This window comes from Schistocerca gregaria, chromosome 3 (assembly GCF_023897955.1).
Source record: "Schistocerca gregaria isolate iqSchGreg1 chromosome 3, iqSchGreg1.2, whole genome shotgun sequence".
Classification (NCBI taxonomy): domain Eukaryota; kingdom Metazoa; phylum Arthropoda; class Insecta; order Orthoptera; family Acrididae; genus Schistocerca; species Schistocerca gregaria.
The window spans coordinates 536,932,935-536,952,493 of NC_064922.1; the positions used below are offsets into that span (position 1 = coordinate 536,932,935).

General features: G+C 39.0%; 1 protein-coding gene across 2 annotated transcripts in view; it reads right to left on the reverse strand.

Moving 5' to 3' along the window:
* LOC126354192 (N-acetylneuraminate 9-O-acetyltransferase) overlaps positions 1–19,559 on the reverse strand; it is a 254,852-nt gene that overhangs the window by 39,237 nt on the left and 196,056 nt on the right. For both annotated transcript variants that reach the window (XM_050003647.1, XM_050003646.1), the window contains one exon: positions 1,461–1,567. In XM_050003647.1, coding sequence (XP_049859604.1) covers positions 1,461–1,567 — 107 coding nt within the window. The remainder of the gene's footprint in view (positions 1–1,460; positions 1,568–19,559) is intronic.

Below are 19,559 nucleotides of genomic sequence, written 5' to 3' on the forward strand. Positions count from 1 at the left end.
TTAATGTTCTGGGATGCGAAGGGAATTCTGTTTGTAGGTTATCTCCACACTTAAACAATTACTGGAGAATACTATGCTAACCTCATGGACAAATTGCAACGAAAGACACATGAAGGAGGGCCAAATTCAGCAAGGAAGAAAGTCATCTCCCATCATGACAATGTGAGCCCACACACATGTGCTGTCACCGCAGTAAAATAAATGAACTAAGGTATGAATTGTTGCCACACCTGCCTTATTCACCTGATATGGCTCGGTCAGACATCCATCTCTTCCCAAAACTGAAAATTTTTCGTGGTGGATGAAGACTCACTTCAAGCAAAGATTTGATCGCCAGAGTTGACAACTATTTTGCAGGCCTGGAGGAAACTAATTTTTGAGATGGGATCAAGGCACTGGAGCATCGTTGGACCAAGTGCATTAATCTACAAGGAGACTACATTGAAAAATGAAAATAGTTTGTGATGTAAGTACTTTTATTCTATTCTGTTCCAAGAACTTTTCAAACCACCCTCATACTTTACTATATGAAATAATGCGTACAATTAATAACACCCTCTGTACAGACACTATCCATCCACATAGAAATGGCAGTCCAGATGAAAAGTGTTGATTAGGAAAACTGTTAGATATCATATGTAGTGCATTCGGACGCCAAACAGAAATTGATGGCACCTGGGGAAGCTCTGTCGCCTGGTAGATAAGTAAACTGGAAGATTTACCAACTCCTAAACAGATTAAGGAGAGGCCAAAGAACAAATGTAATTCCTTAGAGGTTAAACCACTTGGTGTGACTGGAGGGCAATAAAATATCCAGCACTTCTACTTCTCTCGCTTTTGGTTGGCAACTTGTACACTGGCAGATCTCTTTCTGAAAAAGAACAAAGATGTCAAGCATGCCAATTTCTAGGCTAAATAATTTTCAGACTAATAAATACTGATGTTTCATAATGTGTCTCAACATTTAACAAGTGTAAACACCATTCTGGTACACACAATGCATAACATTATTAGCTCATTATAAACAAATTATACTGATCAGTTTTCACCAACTTGTAGGGAAAAATGTAAAGACAACTGGTGAAACATCAAGAGAACGAATGTCAGCTGAAGAAACTGAGACAGAAGCCAAGAGGTCCAATGTCATTTGAGAAAACTGCAAAATTACAAGGAGAGAAAATGGGTGAAGTGATTTTTCCTTTCATACAATTCATTGGCTTTCTTGGATTAGTCTTCCTGTTTTGTCCATATAGTATTTTTAGCTCTTGCCTATCATCTTTTTTCATCGTTTTGCAATTTCTTTTCTCCACTGTCATTTTTCCTGCTCTTAATTTATATCGACAATGCAGATATTTCACTTCCTGCAAGTATATACTTGCCAGCCATTCAGTCTCCTTGTACTTATTATTTATAATCCTGAGTACGATTTAAATGCATGAGGTGACAAAACTGTTTCATACCTGTATCGATCCAGCTTCCAACGAAACCACCATTCATGAATATCATCATCTGTTGTAACAAATAAGGCTTTCCATGGGCGTGTAACAAATACCTTTTCAAAGAAAACCTGCAACGGAAGAAAAAATTAATTAAGAGGTACATATGCAAACTTGAAAAATTAATGAAATTTCAGTATCCTATCACAGTCATGAAACATGTATTATCATGAAGACATTGAGTGATTTTATGAGTGATTTTATCTACCATCCCCTCCTTCCCTGCCTAATTTCGATATGTCCAATTACCAACATCACTTCATCTCATATGCTATACAGCTACAAAGAATTTTATATGAAAACTGTACTTATAAAGATCATGACCTATGATCACTGGCCCCCATAACAGCCTCCCACTAAACCTCACACCTTGGAAAAGAAAGCAAAGAAGAAACTGAGGCTATGCCAAACGAATCTGATGGTTATTATAAATAAATCTCTACCACACAAGTGAAGCTAGAGTTCCTGACAGCTATTAAAGTAAGTGGAAAGTTAAGGTCACAAATTCTCAGTCAGGCACAGAAATGGCATTAATATAAGTGAAACACTTTATTATGTTAGTATATGTTCTGTAATAACATAACTGAAGTGGCAAATTGATCTGGGAAATAATTTTGTTTGTACAGTTTTTAAAAGTAGCCATTATGTGTGTTTTGTGCAAATGAATAATGTACAGCACCACAGAATAATGAAATTACTTGTTTTGTGAGGTTTATTGCTGACAGATATTCGTTCCAAGTTGGTGAAGGATTGTTTATAAGGAGCGCAAGCTGCAGTGTTGGCTCAATGGTTACCTTGAATACTTTAGTTATTTATATTCTAGCAAGGATTTTCCATTATCATACGAATTGTCAAAACATCCATACTCTTCTTTGGATCTGGCACCCTACTTACCACAGGGTTCTACACACAGTATATAAAAATTCGTGTCTGGAAAACTTTCAGACACTGGTGAAGAGGCTGTGACATCCACAGATAAATATTTTGCAGATCTTCCAGAACTGCACATTGGGGATGGAATCTACTCATTTGAAAAATGCTGGCCAAAAAGGGGTTTACAGCATTAAGTGCACTTTTGATCTAAAGCTACAGTGTGCTGCCAGGCTGTGAATTTCTCATCTTTTTCTCATAATGAATAATTCAGAACAAAAATGACAAAAATATATTTGGGGTCTCTGCACTGATTAGCCAGAACATTATGACAACCTACCTAATAGCCGGTCTTGTCCACCTTTGGAATGAATAACAGTGCTGACACATTATGGCATGGAAGAAATGGGTAGGTTGCTGGGGGAGATGACACCACATGCGCACACAGAAGTAACCTAATTCCAATAAATTCTGGAGAGAGGGCAATGAGTTTTGACACTACATTCAATCACATCCCAGATGTGTTCGATCAGGTTGGGAGAGGGGGGGGGGGGGGGGGGGGGGACATCATTTGGAACTTACCACTGTGTCTCTTAAACCACTCCGTCACATTCTTGGCCTTGGGACATGGTACATTATCTTACCAAAAAATACCACTGCCCTCAGGAAACATGATCATCATGAAGGATGTATGTGGTCCGCAATCAGTGTACAACACTCCTTGATCATCATGTCACCTTGCACAAGCTCCACTGGACCCATGGATGCCAACATGGATGTTCCCCAGAGCATAATGGAGCCATCACCAGCTTGTCTCTGTCCAGCAGTATTCGTGTCATAGAGCTTTCCCCTTGAAGACGATGGATTCACACCCTCCCAGTAGCATGATGAAGAAGGTATCGGGATTCATCAGACCTTGCAATGCTCTGCCACTGCACCAACATCCAGTGCTGATGGTCACGTGCCATTTTCAGCCATACTTGCCTATGTCGTGGTGTTAACATTGGCTCATGTTGCATGGGTCATTGGTTGCAGAGACACATCATTAGAGGTGTTCAATACACTGTGTTCACACACACTTGTATTCTGCTCAGCATTAAAGCCTGATGTTAGTTCTACAACAGTTCACCACCTGTTCTGTTTTTCCAGCCTGCATAGCCTACAATGTCCGACACCTGTAAGGAGGGGTGGTCACCCTACTCCATGATGTCTAGGCGTGGTTTCACCTTTGTTTTGCCACATGTTGAAGACATGCACCACAGTACTGCTCAAACACTCAACAAACTGTGCAGTTTCCGCAATGCTCCTGCTGAACCTATGGGCCATCACAATCTGCCCTCATCAAATATCAGACAGATAGCATGCCTTATCCATTATACACACCACAGAACACATACAGACAGCATGCTCACAGGAACTACATACACCATGCATGTGTGTGACTAGCAGTCATTCCTCACAAGGTGACACTGCTACTGTCTGTATGGGTTTATGTGGATAGGAGGTTGGTGGTCATAATGTTCTGGCTGATCAGTGTATATAAACAAACTGGGAATTTTAAGCTTTCAGGTGACATGGTTTATTGTTCTTCATGCTACAATATTGCAAAAAGTGAGACAGGACTATAAAACTGTCAAAAATCCACTGACAAGATGTAAAAAAAGCATACTGTGGTAACTCACTGTATTGTAAATCACGAATATCCAAGTGACATAGTTTATTGCTCTTCATGCTACAAAATTGCAAAAAGCATGAGAGGATTATAAAACTGTCAAAAATCTGCTATTCACTAGAGTTGCTGTGATACAATTTCCTGTGAATAGGGCAGCAAACTACTGCATTGATGGAGAAACAGTAGGTTTTTATTGTCTGAAATAAAAATATAAAACACAATGGAATGCACTCTATCACATCTCTCACTGTGCTATGAAAGTACATACTTGAAGTACCACACAATGTATGCGTCATACCGCCCATATCATTTAAGACCTTGTTATCTGTGGTTCTGAACTCAAGTTACATCTGTTTCCTTATCTACATCTTACGTTACTGAGATCCTCTCCAGTCCAGCATTTTTTGTGACAATGCCAAGACAGAAATACACACACTTGGTAGTGGTTATGGGATATGCACACGTTTAGTGCCAACAGGCAGGCACTGAGTGCTTTGCCTACAGAGTACTCTCCAAGTCTGAGAAGAATTACTCTACGACTTTGGGTGTAACATAATGTTCCATCTATTCCTCGCAATCAGATGAAAAATGTTTGTGTAAAAACTTTCAATTGTGCACATTCTGGTTTGATGAATGAATCAGAGTGAGATGTGGAAGCACAGAACATCACCAAGCCACCTCAGCAATTAGGCATCTCCATCTGCTGTGGAGGGTTTGCTTATGCTTTGGTGTTGTGAGTTGGCAGTGTTTTGGAAGGCAGAGAACAAGAGGTGCAGTCGAGAACAACAATGCCCAGAAACAGTTGAAAGAAGCTGATGAGGAATGCCTTTTTCTGCTCTTCTGTTCGGAGATTCGGTTTGGAGACACTGTTCTGATAAATAAGATATCTGTTCTCTCAATGTTGTAATTGCTAAATAAGAGCAACAAAATAAAGAAGAGTTCTTTAAAAGGCTGTTATGTCATTTGTAACTTTACTCTACAAAGTCTCTTCCACTTCTCGACCCTCTGCAGATGAAGAAGAAGTCACACAGCAAGAATTGGTGTTACTGTTTAGCAGGTTCACTGCATCAAGAGTATTCTGAACAGCACAATAAAATAGTTAAGGTAAAAAGTATCATTGATAACATCATGGTAACAGATCATTTGGAAGGTAACAAGTATTCCAGGCTCAATTCAGCTACAGAATGGCACTGCTGCAAGCCAAACTGAGAAAGAGTGCCTTATTGTTGTCTGGACAACCAGTCAGTTCAGACGCTATTTGTATGCCAGACCATTCCCTATTGTGACTCATCACCATCCCTTATGTGAATGACAATCCAGAAGGATTGATTACTATGATTGGGAAGATGGATATTAATAATAACAATGATTTTGTGCAGCTCAATGGGCTGGGGGTAAATCTTCCAATTTGACAATGCTTCTGCAACTTGAGTGTGCCTACCCTGCCCCAGTAATCCCACCAGGGAAAGGGGATCTACAGTTTACCATGGTTTCTAAACCATGTGTCATTCCTGGCAAATCTTCACATAAATGAGAGGTGAACTACAGCTTCAGGAATATGACTGCCTTTCGTGGAATCAAGTGCCAGAACTTTACAGCACTAGTGCTTTCCAATTCATCACTGAACTTAAGAACGCTGCAGCAAAACAAAGGGAAGATCCAGCATTACTGAAGACCATAGAGGCCTTAAGGAAGGAAGAAGTTGCTGTAGAAAGAAAATTGTACAAATAGAATTATCACCCACTGATACAGAAATGGTTGCTTATCACTCTGGCTCACTTGCGGTGCACTTTGCTGAAGTGTGATCAGTCTTAGGGGGCTCAAGTGATGAGTTTTATGAGTTGTAACTGAGCCAACAACTTCACTAACAGTCTGTCACCCTACATCTACATCTACATCCGTACTCCGCAAGCCACCTGACGGTGTGTGGCGGAGGGTACCCTGAGTACCTCTATCGGTTCTCCCTTCTATTCCAGTCTCGTATTGTACGTGGAAAGAAGGATTGTCGGTATGCTTCTGTGTGGGCTCTAATCTCTCTGATTTTATCCTCATGGTCTCTTCGCGAGATATACGTAGGAGGGAGCAATATACTGCTTGACTCTTCGGTGAAGGTATGTTCTCGAAACTTCAACAAAAGCCCGTACCGAGCTACTGAGCGTCTCTCCTGCAGAGTCTTCCACTGGAGTTTATCTATCATCTCCGTAACGCTATCGCAATTACTAAATGATCCTGTAACGAAGCGCGCTGCTCTCCGTTGGATCTTCTCTATCTCTTCTATCAACCCTACCTGGTGCGGATCCCACACTGCTGAGCAGTATTCAAGCATTGGGCGAACAAGCGTACTGTAACCTACTTCCTTTGTTGTCGGATTGCATTTCCTTAGGATTCTTCCAATGAATCTCAGTCTGGCATCTGCTTTACCGACGATCAACTTTATATGATCATTCCATTTTAAATCACTCCTAATGCGTACTCCCAGATAATTTATGGAATTAACTGCTTCCAGTTGCTGACCTGCTATTTTGTAGCTAAATGATAAGGGACCTATCTTTCTATGTATTCGCATCACATTACACTTCTCTACATTGAGATTCAATTGCCATTCCGTGCACCATGCGTCAATTCGCTGCAGATCCTCCTGCATTTCAGTACAATTTTCCATTGTTGCAACCTCTCGATACACCACAGCATCATCTGCAAAAAGCCTCAGTGAACTTCCGATGTCATCCACCAGGTCATTTATGTATATTGTGAATAGCAACGGTCCTATGACACTCCCCTGCGGCACACCTGAAATCACTCTTACTTCGGAAGACTTCTCTCCATTGAGAATGACATGCTGCGTTCTGTTATCTAAGAACTCCTCTATCCAATCACACAATTGATCTGATAGTCCGTATGCTCTTACTTTGTTCATTAAACGACTGTGGGGAACTGTGTCAAACGCCTTGCGGAAGTCAAGAAACACGGCATCTACCTGTGAACCCGTGTCTAAGGCCCTCTGAGTCTCGTGGACGAATAGCGCGAGCTGGGTTTCACACGACCGTCTTTTTCGAAACCCATGCTGATTCCTACAGAGTAGATTTCTAGTCTCCAGAAAAGACATTATACTCGAACATAATACGTGTTCCAAAATTCTACAACTGATCGACGTTAGAGATATAGGTCTATAGTTCTGCACATCTGTTCGACGTCCCTTCTTGAGAACGGGGATGACCTGTGCCCTTTTCCAATCCTTTGGAACGCTTCGCTCTTCTAGAGACCTACGGTACACCGCTGCAAGAAGGGGGGCAAGTTCCTTCGCGTACTCTGTGTAAAATCGAACTGGTATCCCATCAGGACCAGCGGCCTTTCCTCTTTTGATGTTGTTCATGCACACTTTTACTTTATTCAAGATTTACAGTCACCTTCTTCTGCTTGTTTTGTGCAATGGACCTGCTATACTGGCCTCTAATTGTACCACGAGACTACTTCACTGTCTGCACAAGATTGAGGGCCGTAAGAGAGCTTCAGACTAAGCTAGGTACGAAACCATGTAACCTCCAAGAAGAACTCTTCTGTATTTTGCTTCTCGTATTTAATATTTATGTTAGATGGCAAATATTTAATTACTCAGAAAAACATATCTGAAGTGAATCTCAGAGCAGAACATACAAGAACGACATTTCATCTCTACTTCTTTGAACTGTTTCTAGCTATTGTCATTATACATAGCTCCTTTTGTTCTCTGGCTTCCAAAAGCTGCAACACCAAAGCATAAGCAATACTTCACAGCAGGTGGAGACGTTCAATCTGTGTCATGCTTTTGTAACATTCTGTGCTCACACATCTCACCCCAACTCTTGACTATCAATAAACCCAACATCTGTACAGTAAAAATTTCCTGTGTGCCTAACAATGTTTTTACAAGGACATCTTTTGTCCAATTGTGAGGAAGAGATGGAACAATCTGTCACCCCACAACTATTTGCATGATGCTCTAACATCAGGTCTACTGTGTTCTTTGAAGATTCTTGATATACTCAGAAGCATGCAGCTATCTACTGATCTGCCTGACATTATGTAAGCCACTATAGGGACTGCTAATGACTTGAGCATGTGCTGCCTCTTTTACCCCCAAAATATTTTGTACCAATTCCTCCTGCAGTTGCCCCATTTCACTGGACTACAGTTTACCTTTTCTGAAGGTTTCTCATGTTGGCCATTGTGAATAAATGGATAACAGTGTGCACTGGCTAGTTCATTCACTACACTTTCACCAAGGCTGTACATATTGATGAAGCTCTGAAACCACTATCTTTCTTGTGAAAGACAATTTCTATGCACTGAGCACTATAGCAATGACCTTTGATGGAAGAGTGGTTAAGTCAAGATTCATGTTTGATGTAATTTTAATGCACAACACTGTTCACAGAATGATGGCTGCTGGCCTTGCAGAATGTTTTAGTAAAATGCTGGACACACACTCTCAAAGAATGTTGGAACCAAAGAGAGAAACTGGGATACAGCACTTCATATTGTGGCATTTGCACAACACAGCAATGGATGATGCCACAGATTTTATGTCACATTACCTGGTAAATGGTTTACAGGTCAAAACAACAATGGATACATTGTTTCAGTTTCAATCTATGAATAAGATGATAACAATACATAGCTCATCACTCATACTCAAGAGGCCACATGGCTGCCATTCACACACTTCTTGGATGTTCACAATAACATGTTAACATTTAATGACAAATGTTCACAATAACATGTTAACATTTGATGACAGACTCCACCCTCTAAGCTGCACCCCATGTAACTTAGCATGCATTTTCACACAATTATTAAAATGCTACTTTAGCATGAATGACTCCTATGTAACTGATCACATGTTATCTGCATAGTCTGAGTATATGAGTCTACATTAAGGAGACAAAAGCACAGACACATTGTCGATGTCTTTCATGTAAGCTCTATCATATTACTGTGTGCATATCAAGGATAGGGGCTTCCCCTACAAGGAACATGAAGAACTGATGTATAACTGTGATGCTTCAGTGGGAGTAACTCCATTTAAACATCAGAGTGAGTCTGTTTACGACTTCAGATTTGTATTTCCTGGAAGAGTCTGGGACTTACTTGTTTGTGGAATATTGAAATTTACTACAGCATTATACACATATACAGAGAGGAGCAACAATAATAGTATTAGCTGTAATAGTAATAGTAGTAGTAGTAGTAGTAGTAGTAGTAGTAGTAGTAGTAGTAGTGGTTATCGTATCCTGCTATGTTAGTATATCATTTGTTTGTCTATTTCTGATAGTCCATTACTTCCTTGTAATAGCTGCAGTATATGCTGCCCATCATCCAGGATTTCTAAACTCTTCCTCCCTCTCTTTCTCCACCCTTCCACATGCCCTTCTAAGACAGTTTCTTTTCTTTTTTTAATTTTTTTATACAAATCTCTCTTTCCTCCTCGGTATATGTCTTATCTAGTTCCTTTCTGTATTTTTATGGAACTCAGTGATGGTCTCTCATGTTCTTTGTAGTACCGGATCACTTTTCACCCTTCTATCCAGCTCATTCCATTCATCCTCCACTATGTCCTTATCACAAAAGCCTCCAGCCTTGCGCTATGTTTCTCCCTCATTGGGCATGTATCAGTAAGGCAGTCTTTTCTTCAACTATTTATCCATTATCGATCTAGAAAACTCTGCTTTTCTTGGAAATGCCTCTTTTGCCATTGCTATAATGCTTTTAATTTCTGTGCTGCATTTCCAGTCACTATCCATCTTGCTTCATAGGTGGAAAAAGCTTTTCACATGTTCTAATGTTTCTCCATTCAGCATTATGGTCACCATTTTACTTCCTCCAGAATTTTTGATTTCTCTGTGTTGATATCCATTATTTCCTGCAGTTATTTTCCATCCACTGCTAGAAGCACTATCTCAAACACCACATTCTTCTTACGCAAAGTTTTGCCCCCTTCTCAGCCAGTGGATTTAAAATGTTGGGGGAAAGACAGTAGCCTTGTCTTAATCCTTATACAATTTCATCTCGTTGATTCTTTCTCCTCTCTTTTTTACTAACACTTTTTGATTTAAATATAGTGAGTTTATACACCATCAGCTTTACTAGTTCATTCTCTTTTCCCTAATTAAACTGCACACTTGTCTGAAGCCACACTGTCAAATATCTTTACCAGGTCTATGAAACACTTGTATAGAATGTTCTTTTTTTCATTTTTAGACCTGCATCTTCAGTCACACATACACTAAAGAGCTGAAGAAACTGGTACGTGCTACAACACGTTGTGGCATGGACCCGACTAATGTCTGAAGTAGTGCTGGAGGGAACTGACATCATGAATCCTCGAGGGCTGTCCATAAATCATAAGAGTATGAGGCAGTGGAGATCTCTTCTGAACACTACTTTGCAAGGCATCCCAGATATGTTCAATAACGTTCACGTCTGGGAAGTTTGGGTCAATTCTAGTGTCCGATACCACCCGTCGGCGTTGACCAATGATGTAATGGGTGATGTTATTTTGTTTGCGCTGCAGATTGCAGTCGATGAACGTCAAATGATTTCTCTGGATTTCCTCGTTACGCGCGTATATTAAAAATTAGATGTAGATTATTTTGTTTTCATCTCGTAATTTCTTTTCGCCATCTTTTGTTAATGAAAGCAGTCATGATTTATAAGTAGTCGTGATTTATAAGGTCTTGATTTCTCATGCTGTTCGTTATGGACGAGTCAGTTGTTTTTATAGCGAAAATTCTGCTTCAGAAAATCAGTGACCATAAATCAACTGTACAATTTTTGCAATTATTGGGCATCATTGCTGAATTTTGCAATTGCACTGTCTTTGGAAATTATAGGGTTTTGAAGAAAGGTTGAGTCATCACGAACTCCTGACGAATACATGTGGGGGGTGCAGAAAAAATAACATATGGAGATCCATATACAGGGGGATGTGGTTTGAAAGATCGAGGCTGAATTTAGAAGTAACTGTCACACTAACCCATTTTTGCAAATCTGTCATGCACGAAGCAGGGGTTTCGCGTGGCACTGTAGCCGACTGGTTCTCATTTTGTAGAGAAGTCTGTGGGGAATTTATAAAGTCTAGGGGGTCATTTAGGGGGGGGGGGGAGGCAGGGGTTATAGTTGAAGTTGATGAGTCACATTTTGGAAAGAGAAAGTACGAAAGGGGACACGAGGTTGTTGGGCTTTGGGTTTTTGGAGTAGTAGTTTCTGGAGGAGATTGTGCTCATGGTGTATTTACGGTTGTACCAAATCGGCCAAAGGAAGTCTTGACATCTTTAATAGAAGACTATGTGGAAGAAGGTTCTGTAGTCATGTTGGATGGGTTTGCTTTGTGCAAGGGGTTGGGCGAAAGGGGTTATCATCATTTGGTCGTGAATCACAATATTCAGTTTCAAGATCATAAGACGAGGGCATGTACTAATATTATCGCTGTAAAATCTGTGGTTGGGTGGGGAAAGAGAGGATTTTAGTGTTGCAAGGAAATTTAGATCAATACTGATGGAGGAAGAGTATTCCTAAAGGTTATTATTTATTTTTTGCCTTTATGAAAGTAGTCAGCAAAATGTACAAGCCTCATTTTGTTAGTTAGGTGTTGGTGGGTCTGATACTTTTTTCTTGTTTTATGTTGCGTTTTTTTTGTGTTCCTGTATTGTGCGAGTGCTACTTTTTTCGTTTCTCTGGAGGGAGGTTGTTCTGTTATAATATTTTCTGGTTACAATGGTGAGCCGAGGGGTATTGCTGTGTCTCTGCCAGAGGGTTTACGTGACTGACTCGTGGTTTCATTTTTTTTATTATTTTAAATTTCGTGTCTGATTAAGGGCGAGTGGTAGGGAAGAACTGATTTGGGTGGTACCTCATCTGTGCCTTGCAGTTTCTATTTCTTATTATTTTTTTCATTAGTTATTCTGGATTTTGCTTCTTTCATTACAGTTTGACATTCTAACATTATTATTTCTTGTTCTGCCCTTATTTCGTGCTTGTCAGCCTCAGTCTTTGACTCCTGTGGAAGTTCATATGCGGTAAATTTCTTTTTATGTAGCCACTTTTATGTTTTCCTTTTCGATGTTTTTGCTATATTGCTCTTCATTTTACTTTCATTCCTGATGTATCAGTTTTACTGAGTGTTGTTTTGGAGTTACTGTACCTGTTGTGACTTTCGTGTAGTATAGTTACCGGTTCCAGGGCTTGGTCAGTTTTACATTTCTAGTTGTATTCCGTAGTTCACTAAGAAGATCATTTTTTAAGCACGTTTCAGATATGTTATAAGATTTTAGCACAACTAGCAGTAATATTGGAATCGGTAACTAGAAATGACCTCCTATGTAGGTTGCTTCTAGTTACAGATTCCAACTATTTGACGGTTCATTATTTAGATCATTTTTGCAGTACATGTGGAAAATATAATATAATATATGCACTCGTAATTGCTCTTGTGTTATCATTTATTTCAGTCATTTACAACTCATTTAAATGAAATTTGCATGTAAATAATAGCTGCGTTAAATGTATTATCTTATGGCATGCTACATTTGTTTATTTACGAGTATGATCTGTTACATTCATAGATTGTCCATTGCAGCATCTTTGCCTTATGGTATGACGTCACTGGTCAAAGCCAACAGGTGGACACTAGAATTTATCTGGCAGTTTGGTGGCCAGCAGAAATGTTTACATTCAGAAGTGTGTTCCTGGAGCCACTCTGTAGCAATTCTGGACTTGTAGGGTGTCGTATTGTCCTGTTTGAATTGCCCAAGTCTGTCGGAATGCAAAGTGGAAACGAATGGCTACAGGTGATCTGACAGGATGCTTGCTTACATATGACAGGGGTCCCATATCACTCCAACTGCATATGTTCCACACCATTATAGAGCCTCCACCAGCTTGAACAGTAAACCGCTGACATGCAGGTCCATGGATTCATGAGGTTGTCTACATACCTGTACACGTCCATCTGCTCAATACAATTTGAAATGCGACTCGTCCAACCAAGCAACACGTTTCCAGTCATCAACAGACCAATGTCAGTGTTGACAGGTCCAGGTGAGGCGTAAAGCTTTGTGTCATGCAGTCATCAAGGATACATGAGTGGGCCTGCGGTTCCAAAAGCCTACATCGATGATGTTTTGTTGAATGGTTCGCATGTTGACACTTGTTGATGGCCCAGCAATGAAATTTGCAGCAATTTGCAGAAGGGATACACTTCTGTTATACTGGATGATTCTCTTCACTCATTGTTGGTCCTATTCTTGCAGAATTTTTTTTTTTGGCCACAGCAATGTCAAAGATTTGATGTTTTACCAGATTACTGCTATTCACAATACACTCTTGAAATGGACATATAGGAAAATCCCCACTTCATTGCTACCTGGCTCGTTCTCCAACTATAATGCCATGTTCAAACTCACTTAACTCTTGATAACTTGCCATTGTTCATTCTTTTACACATGATTCTTAACACAACTTTAGCTGCATGTGAAATTAAACTAATGATCCTACGTTCACTGAATTTCTTGGTTCTCTGTTCCTCTGGTACTGGAATCATTACCACTGTCAAAACTTCTATGGCCATTCTCTTTTGGTCCATAATGTCAGTATTCCTCTTATTCCTTCTTGGTCCTAACACTATAATATTTCTCCTGTTGTTGTATTTACCATCTTTATCCCCATTTTTCATTGCAGATTTTGCACTCTTTACTTCACAAATCTATACAAACTTCAACAAACCCACTTTTCTCCATTTCATGTGAAGTACATTAGGGCACACAATGTCCATGTACTGTCATTGGTCAAGTGACACTCCCATTCATTTGACAGTCATCTGTTACTGAGAGTGAGTGGCTACCAAAATTTATCAGAAAATATCTGAAAGGAACACTGTTAAATGATAACTGTTCGAATTTATCAGGGTTTATTCTAGATGAAACAGATCTAAATTGTTAACTTTTTTGTTATAATTTTTAAATCTTAATAAGTGACAATCACATATGTAGGTATAAATGCCAGAAAAGTTTATTTTAGTTTTATTTTAAGGGAAGGCATAATAATCTGCAAATGCTAGTAGCTTTGATCAGCATTAAGAGAGGTGAGTCATTGTTAGACTAGTCTACACTACAATGTAGAAGTAGAAGTAGTAGTGCAGCAGCAGCAGCAGCTTTATTCATCTGTAGATATCTTTTTACAAGCATATAGGACATGTCAAAGTATTTACTAGTTTGGACCAATTAAAAATAAGCTAATTCATATACACATATATTTACAGACTTCTAGTTAGACCTAATCATTAGATTTACTCTTTGTGTACAATACTTTTTCTACAAATAACTTACTACTGTACAATACTTTTTCTACAATACAAATAACTTATTAAACAATGTAATGCTACACCATTCGCTAACAGCTCACTATCAGTCACTGCACACACACACACACACACACACACACACACACACACACACACACAGGTGATCTCTGGGTCATTTTCTGTACTGCAACTTCCCATTTGCTATCCAGAAAAACTGAGTCAGCATCCCTCCATAATTAGTGAGATGATGTGCTCAGAAAGAGGAAGAGGTGTTATAGTCAAGTAGGGTTAAACCTAAAACTTAGACAAATCGGAAATAATTGCTACAAAAGGTTTTATTGTTTCAATGGCTTCATTTGTGGCCCAATATAACTATCCTAGGTTTTCCCCATCGGCGAAGTTGTGGAAAAGTGGTAGGGGGCAAAAATGTACCTGAAAAAGGGGTAATTTTTCGGTTTTGTGATTATATCTCATAAATGACTAACAATATCGAAAACATAGAGGAATTAAAAATTGTAGAGCATGAAATTCTGCACTGAATGAGACCATCTGCATATTATTTGGACGACCCATTTCTATACTAGTGCTCTTCAAGAATGGACTAATTTTACATGTTCATGAAAAATTTCCATTTTAACCTCTGTTTTTTGGTAATATCGTTGAAACTAACCCACCCATCAATAATGTCGTTCGTAAAAAAGATATGGAGAGATAAATTCTGTATTAAATGAAACCAAAAGTGAATTTATTGGGCTACCGATTTGCGTACAGCTCCTCACTAAAGTTGGACCATTTCTCATCATCAATGACGACAATTTCAAATGTAGTTCTTCAGTAATTCTTATGTACATGCTTTTAAATACATAACAATAGCAACACATTGTATTGTACTTCTTTAATATAATAATAAAATAAAATATTAAAATTTTGTAAAATTTGAAAAATAATATTTAAAAGTTTTTCATATATTGAGGGCTAAGAACTGGAGACCTTGTATTAAGAGATGTCAGAAAAAGTCCTGGCTTAAAAAAACTTTTAAGTGAAAAAAATAAAATGCTATAACAAAATGATGCAAAAAAGACAATGCACAACCTGAGAGTAATAAATGATTATGCTCTAAATAAAAAAATCAAAGAAAATCAAAATTTTTATTAAAAAGTTACATTTTTTAGCTTCCGTGTAAAATTTGTCTTTTGTCAGATGCAGGGTCTCCATTCTTGACCCCCGATATAATATAGTGATACCCATTCAACTGATATGAAGGAGAAGGAAAAGAGAGACTCTCCTTGAAATTAAGTAGAGGTTATTATATTTCGTAATTACAAAATTTTACATAAATGTATGAGAGGAAAAGGGTAAAAGTAGGTACGTACACAAATTTCACATACGGTGACGTTTGACTGTCATTGCACCACTCGGCTCCTCAATGTCTGTAATTTCCGAGTCCGACGCCCCGCCACTCAGCTCCTAAAAGTCAGTAATTTTTGTCACCTCATATATACAGTCCAGGTCTTCATCAAGAACTGGTTCGTCAGTTTCCGTCAGTTTCATCTGGTTGGAGGGAGTTAGTGCACGAGTTCCCCTTGCAGTTGACACAAATTAATGCGTACTTAATACCAGCCTTCTGACAACCACAACAACCTGCACAGCCCTTGTTGCATCTGCAGGAAATTTTTGAGAGAAGTGACTGTGGAGCTGGTTCTTTGGAGGTAGGAATGGGGCCAAGACCAACCTCTGAAGTCTGCCATCTCCAGAGGAGCAGATCCATCTGGTGTCCTATCCACATTTGTATTTGTAAGTAGGTCCTCAAGCAATGCTGGCAAGCTGTTTCCGACGTTGGTCACAGGGATACTAGGGTGAATCTCGATTTCACAATTGCTTTGGAAAACAGGTTGAATGGCAGTTTGTCTAAAACTGTCTCTTGCCGTACCTCCATAGAGGGTTGTTAAAAATCGGAGTCCAGCTTCGACAATAGCTTCAGCTTGAGTGTCATGCTCTAAGAAAGGTTTGATGTCTTCCAGAAGACATTCATTTTTGATCAGTAGATTCACCACCTTCTTCTTGCCCTGACCGAGGAGTGCTGAAGTCGTGTCACATCCATTCACGGCATGGAGAAATATGAGTGGCCTTCTGATGTTTGCCAGTTTGAAACTGCTGGAACCAAATACTTTTGATGAGGTCTTTCCTCTTCCAGGTTTCAAGAAACACATATTTGCTGATGGTGTGGCTGGGGCATTGAGCATGATGATAAGGTCCATACCCTCACCAACAACCACAACCTTCTTATGTTCCTATGATACCTCAAGTGCAGTGGCAACAATTAGGTGGTCTGCATCTTCATTAGCTTGCTTTACTGAGAAACCTTCATCTTCAAGCCTCGAAATAAACAAGCTAATGAGACGTGCTTTATTTCTGTGACTGGAAAGGAATTGCTCCGGAGTCATAGTCACCATCATTATCTCGGTAAAGATGACCTCAGGAGTAGTGTGTCTTTTGCTTTGGCGGAGATGCTCAGCATATTTGATGCTCTTAGTGGGCAGGTCTTCTGGGTAGCCATCGAACACCACACTTGTCACACTTCCGCTGTAGTGTCTTTTTAAATATTCAACTTATTTGGTTAGCATTAACTGGAATGTTTCATCATTCTTCCATACAACCAGTTGGAGAAGAAATCCACCATCGATGACAAATGCTACTTCTTCAAGGTTTACATCATTCAGTGGTGTGAACAAGTCATATAACACTGATTTGGGAGTCTTCCTGATTCCAGATGCATCAAACAGAGAGAGAGGATAGCGTGCCAGCTCATATTGGAAGACTTCTTTAGGCTGTTCGGCAGATTTCTTGACAAGTGCTATCTGGTGGAATATGGTTTCAGGGTTCACTGGTACATACTACTGATGGATGGTCACCTTAGATTTAAATCCCTGTATACCCATCACTCTTTTCTTTCAGACAAACTTGATGTTGTAAGAGGTTTGACCAACTGGGGCGAGCATTAAGGATTTGCCCATTTCAGAGGCTCTGTGACAGTTGATTGAGTCATCTCTGATGATTCCTGTGCTGATAGACATAACAGATTTAATAACAGGAAAAGGATCATGGGATTGAAACCACTCAACAAATTTCTGACGACCTTCATTGTCACGCAGAACTCTAGCACCCCTCGCATCAACATGTTGCTCTGAGGTAGTGAGTGATACACCACAAAACTCTTCAACCTGCTGGGTCACTGTAGGAACAGTTGGCATGGTCAGAATCCATCTACTCAGAGTACTGTCTGAAATGCCGTGACCATGACTGAGTCCTCTGGTACTTTTCAACGGGGACATTAGTGCTTGCTCAATCGTCATGTCAGACCATATCCCACTCCAAAACTTATCAGACCTTCTGATAGTAAACCAGCCTTTGAATGCAAACTGTGTATAGGCTTCTGATATTTTCTTTTCAAGGCCCATTGTGTCTTGTAAATACAGCTGTGTAGATTTAGCATACAGACAATGTCCACTGTCATGAAAATAGGGTAACATTATCTTAACAGTGGTGAGGTGCAGTTCCCAGTTGCCACACCCCTCAGCCTGAATGAACTGCTTCATCAGAGTAGTCATGCTGAATTAGAGAATCCACACCTTGGCAGTATATTAAATAGGTACAAGACAATTCGTTGCTATAGTTCTTTATTTACAAGTGTGTACATAAGAATTACTGAAGAACTACATTTGAAATTGACTTCACTGATGATGAGAAATGATCCAACTTTAATGAGGAGCTGTATGCAAATGCTAATTCTACTGGACTATTAGTATTGTGCCATGTATAGCTTGGGGGTAAGTATTTCTAGAAAGGAAAAAAACAAAGTGAAGGTGTTATGTGGAATGTTGGATGTTTTATCATCATCCTCATCATCATCATTATTCATTTGTACAACATTTTTTTTTTATCAAATCCCTACTCTGTTTTATCTAAGTAATCCTTCATTGTATAAAATGTATTGCATAACAGGTACTTTTTAGCTGCCTTTTTTAAATAAGTGTATTTTTGCAATTTCTTTAACCTCTTTTGGTAATTTATTGTATTGTTTTATTGCTTTGTAGAAAATGCTGTTTTGAGTTTTATGCTTATTTTTTCTTGGTAAATGTAAGTTGAGTCTATCTCTTGTTGCTAGGTCATGGACAGAGCTGTTTGTGCAGTAATTACCAATGTTATTTTTGATCTGTATAACTGATTGGGGATTTTAACTGCTCCCTGTGAATACATTTACCAGTGTTTTGAACAGATCTTTACAATGAGCTCGACTAGTATTTTTGGTTGTTATTCATATGGCTCTTTCCTGGAGTTTGAAAATTGTGTTCATATTTTGTGCATTTGTTCCCCAAAAAAGAATGCCATAGCTAAGAATTGAGTGTACATATGAACAATATGTAACTAAAAGACACTGCATGATAGAATTCTAAGGGCATAACATGCTGATGACATTCTGTTTGTAAGTACCTTTGTGTGTTCACACCACTTCAACTGAGAATCTATATTCATTCCTAGAAATTTTGCATTTGTTACACAGTCTATAGAGGTGCCATCTACATTTAATTTAACATGCCATTTTTCCTCTTCAAACTGAAATTCATGGCATTAGTTTTCTTAATGTTCAATGTCACTTTATTGCCTATTGACCAATCATGAACTTCCTTGAGAGTTTCATTTGCTTTCTCGGCAAGGAGTTCTCTTGTTTTCTCAGTGACTATAATATTGCTGTCATCAGTGAAGAGAATATGTAGTAGTGGGAAAATCATTGATTTATATCAGGAATAGTATTGGTTCTAATATGCTACCTTGCGGAACTCCTATATTAATGTTTTTTGGTTCTGATAAGTATTTCACTGAATGTTTAGATCTATTTGAAGTGTGTGTTATCTCTACTCTTTGTAACCTCTCTGTTAGGTATGATCGAAACCAGTCATTAGCTATCCCTCTTATTCCTAATGCTTCTTTAATAGAATCTTGTGGTCGACTGTATCAACTGCCTTAGAAAGATTCAAGACGTATGTCTGTGACACACTCATCTTTATCAAGAGCATCAAGTACAACTTTTGTGAATTCTACTATGGTCTACTTTTGTCACTTCAGAAATCAAACTGTGATTCGCTTAAAAGATTGTATTTATTCAGATAATTCATTAATCTATCTT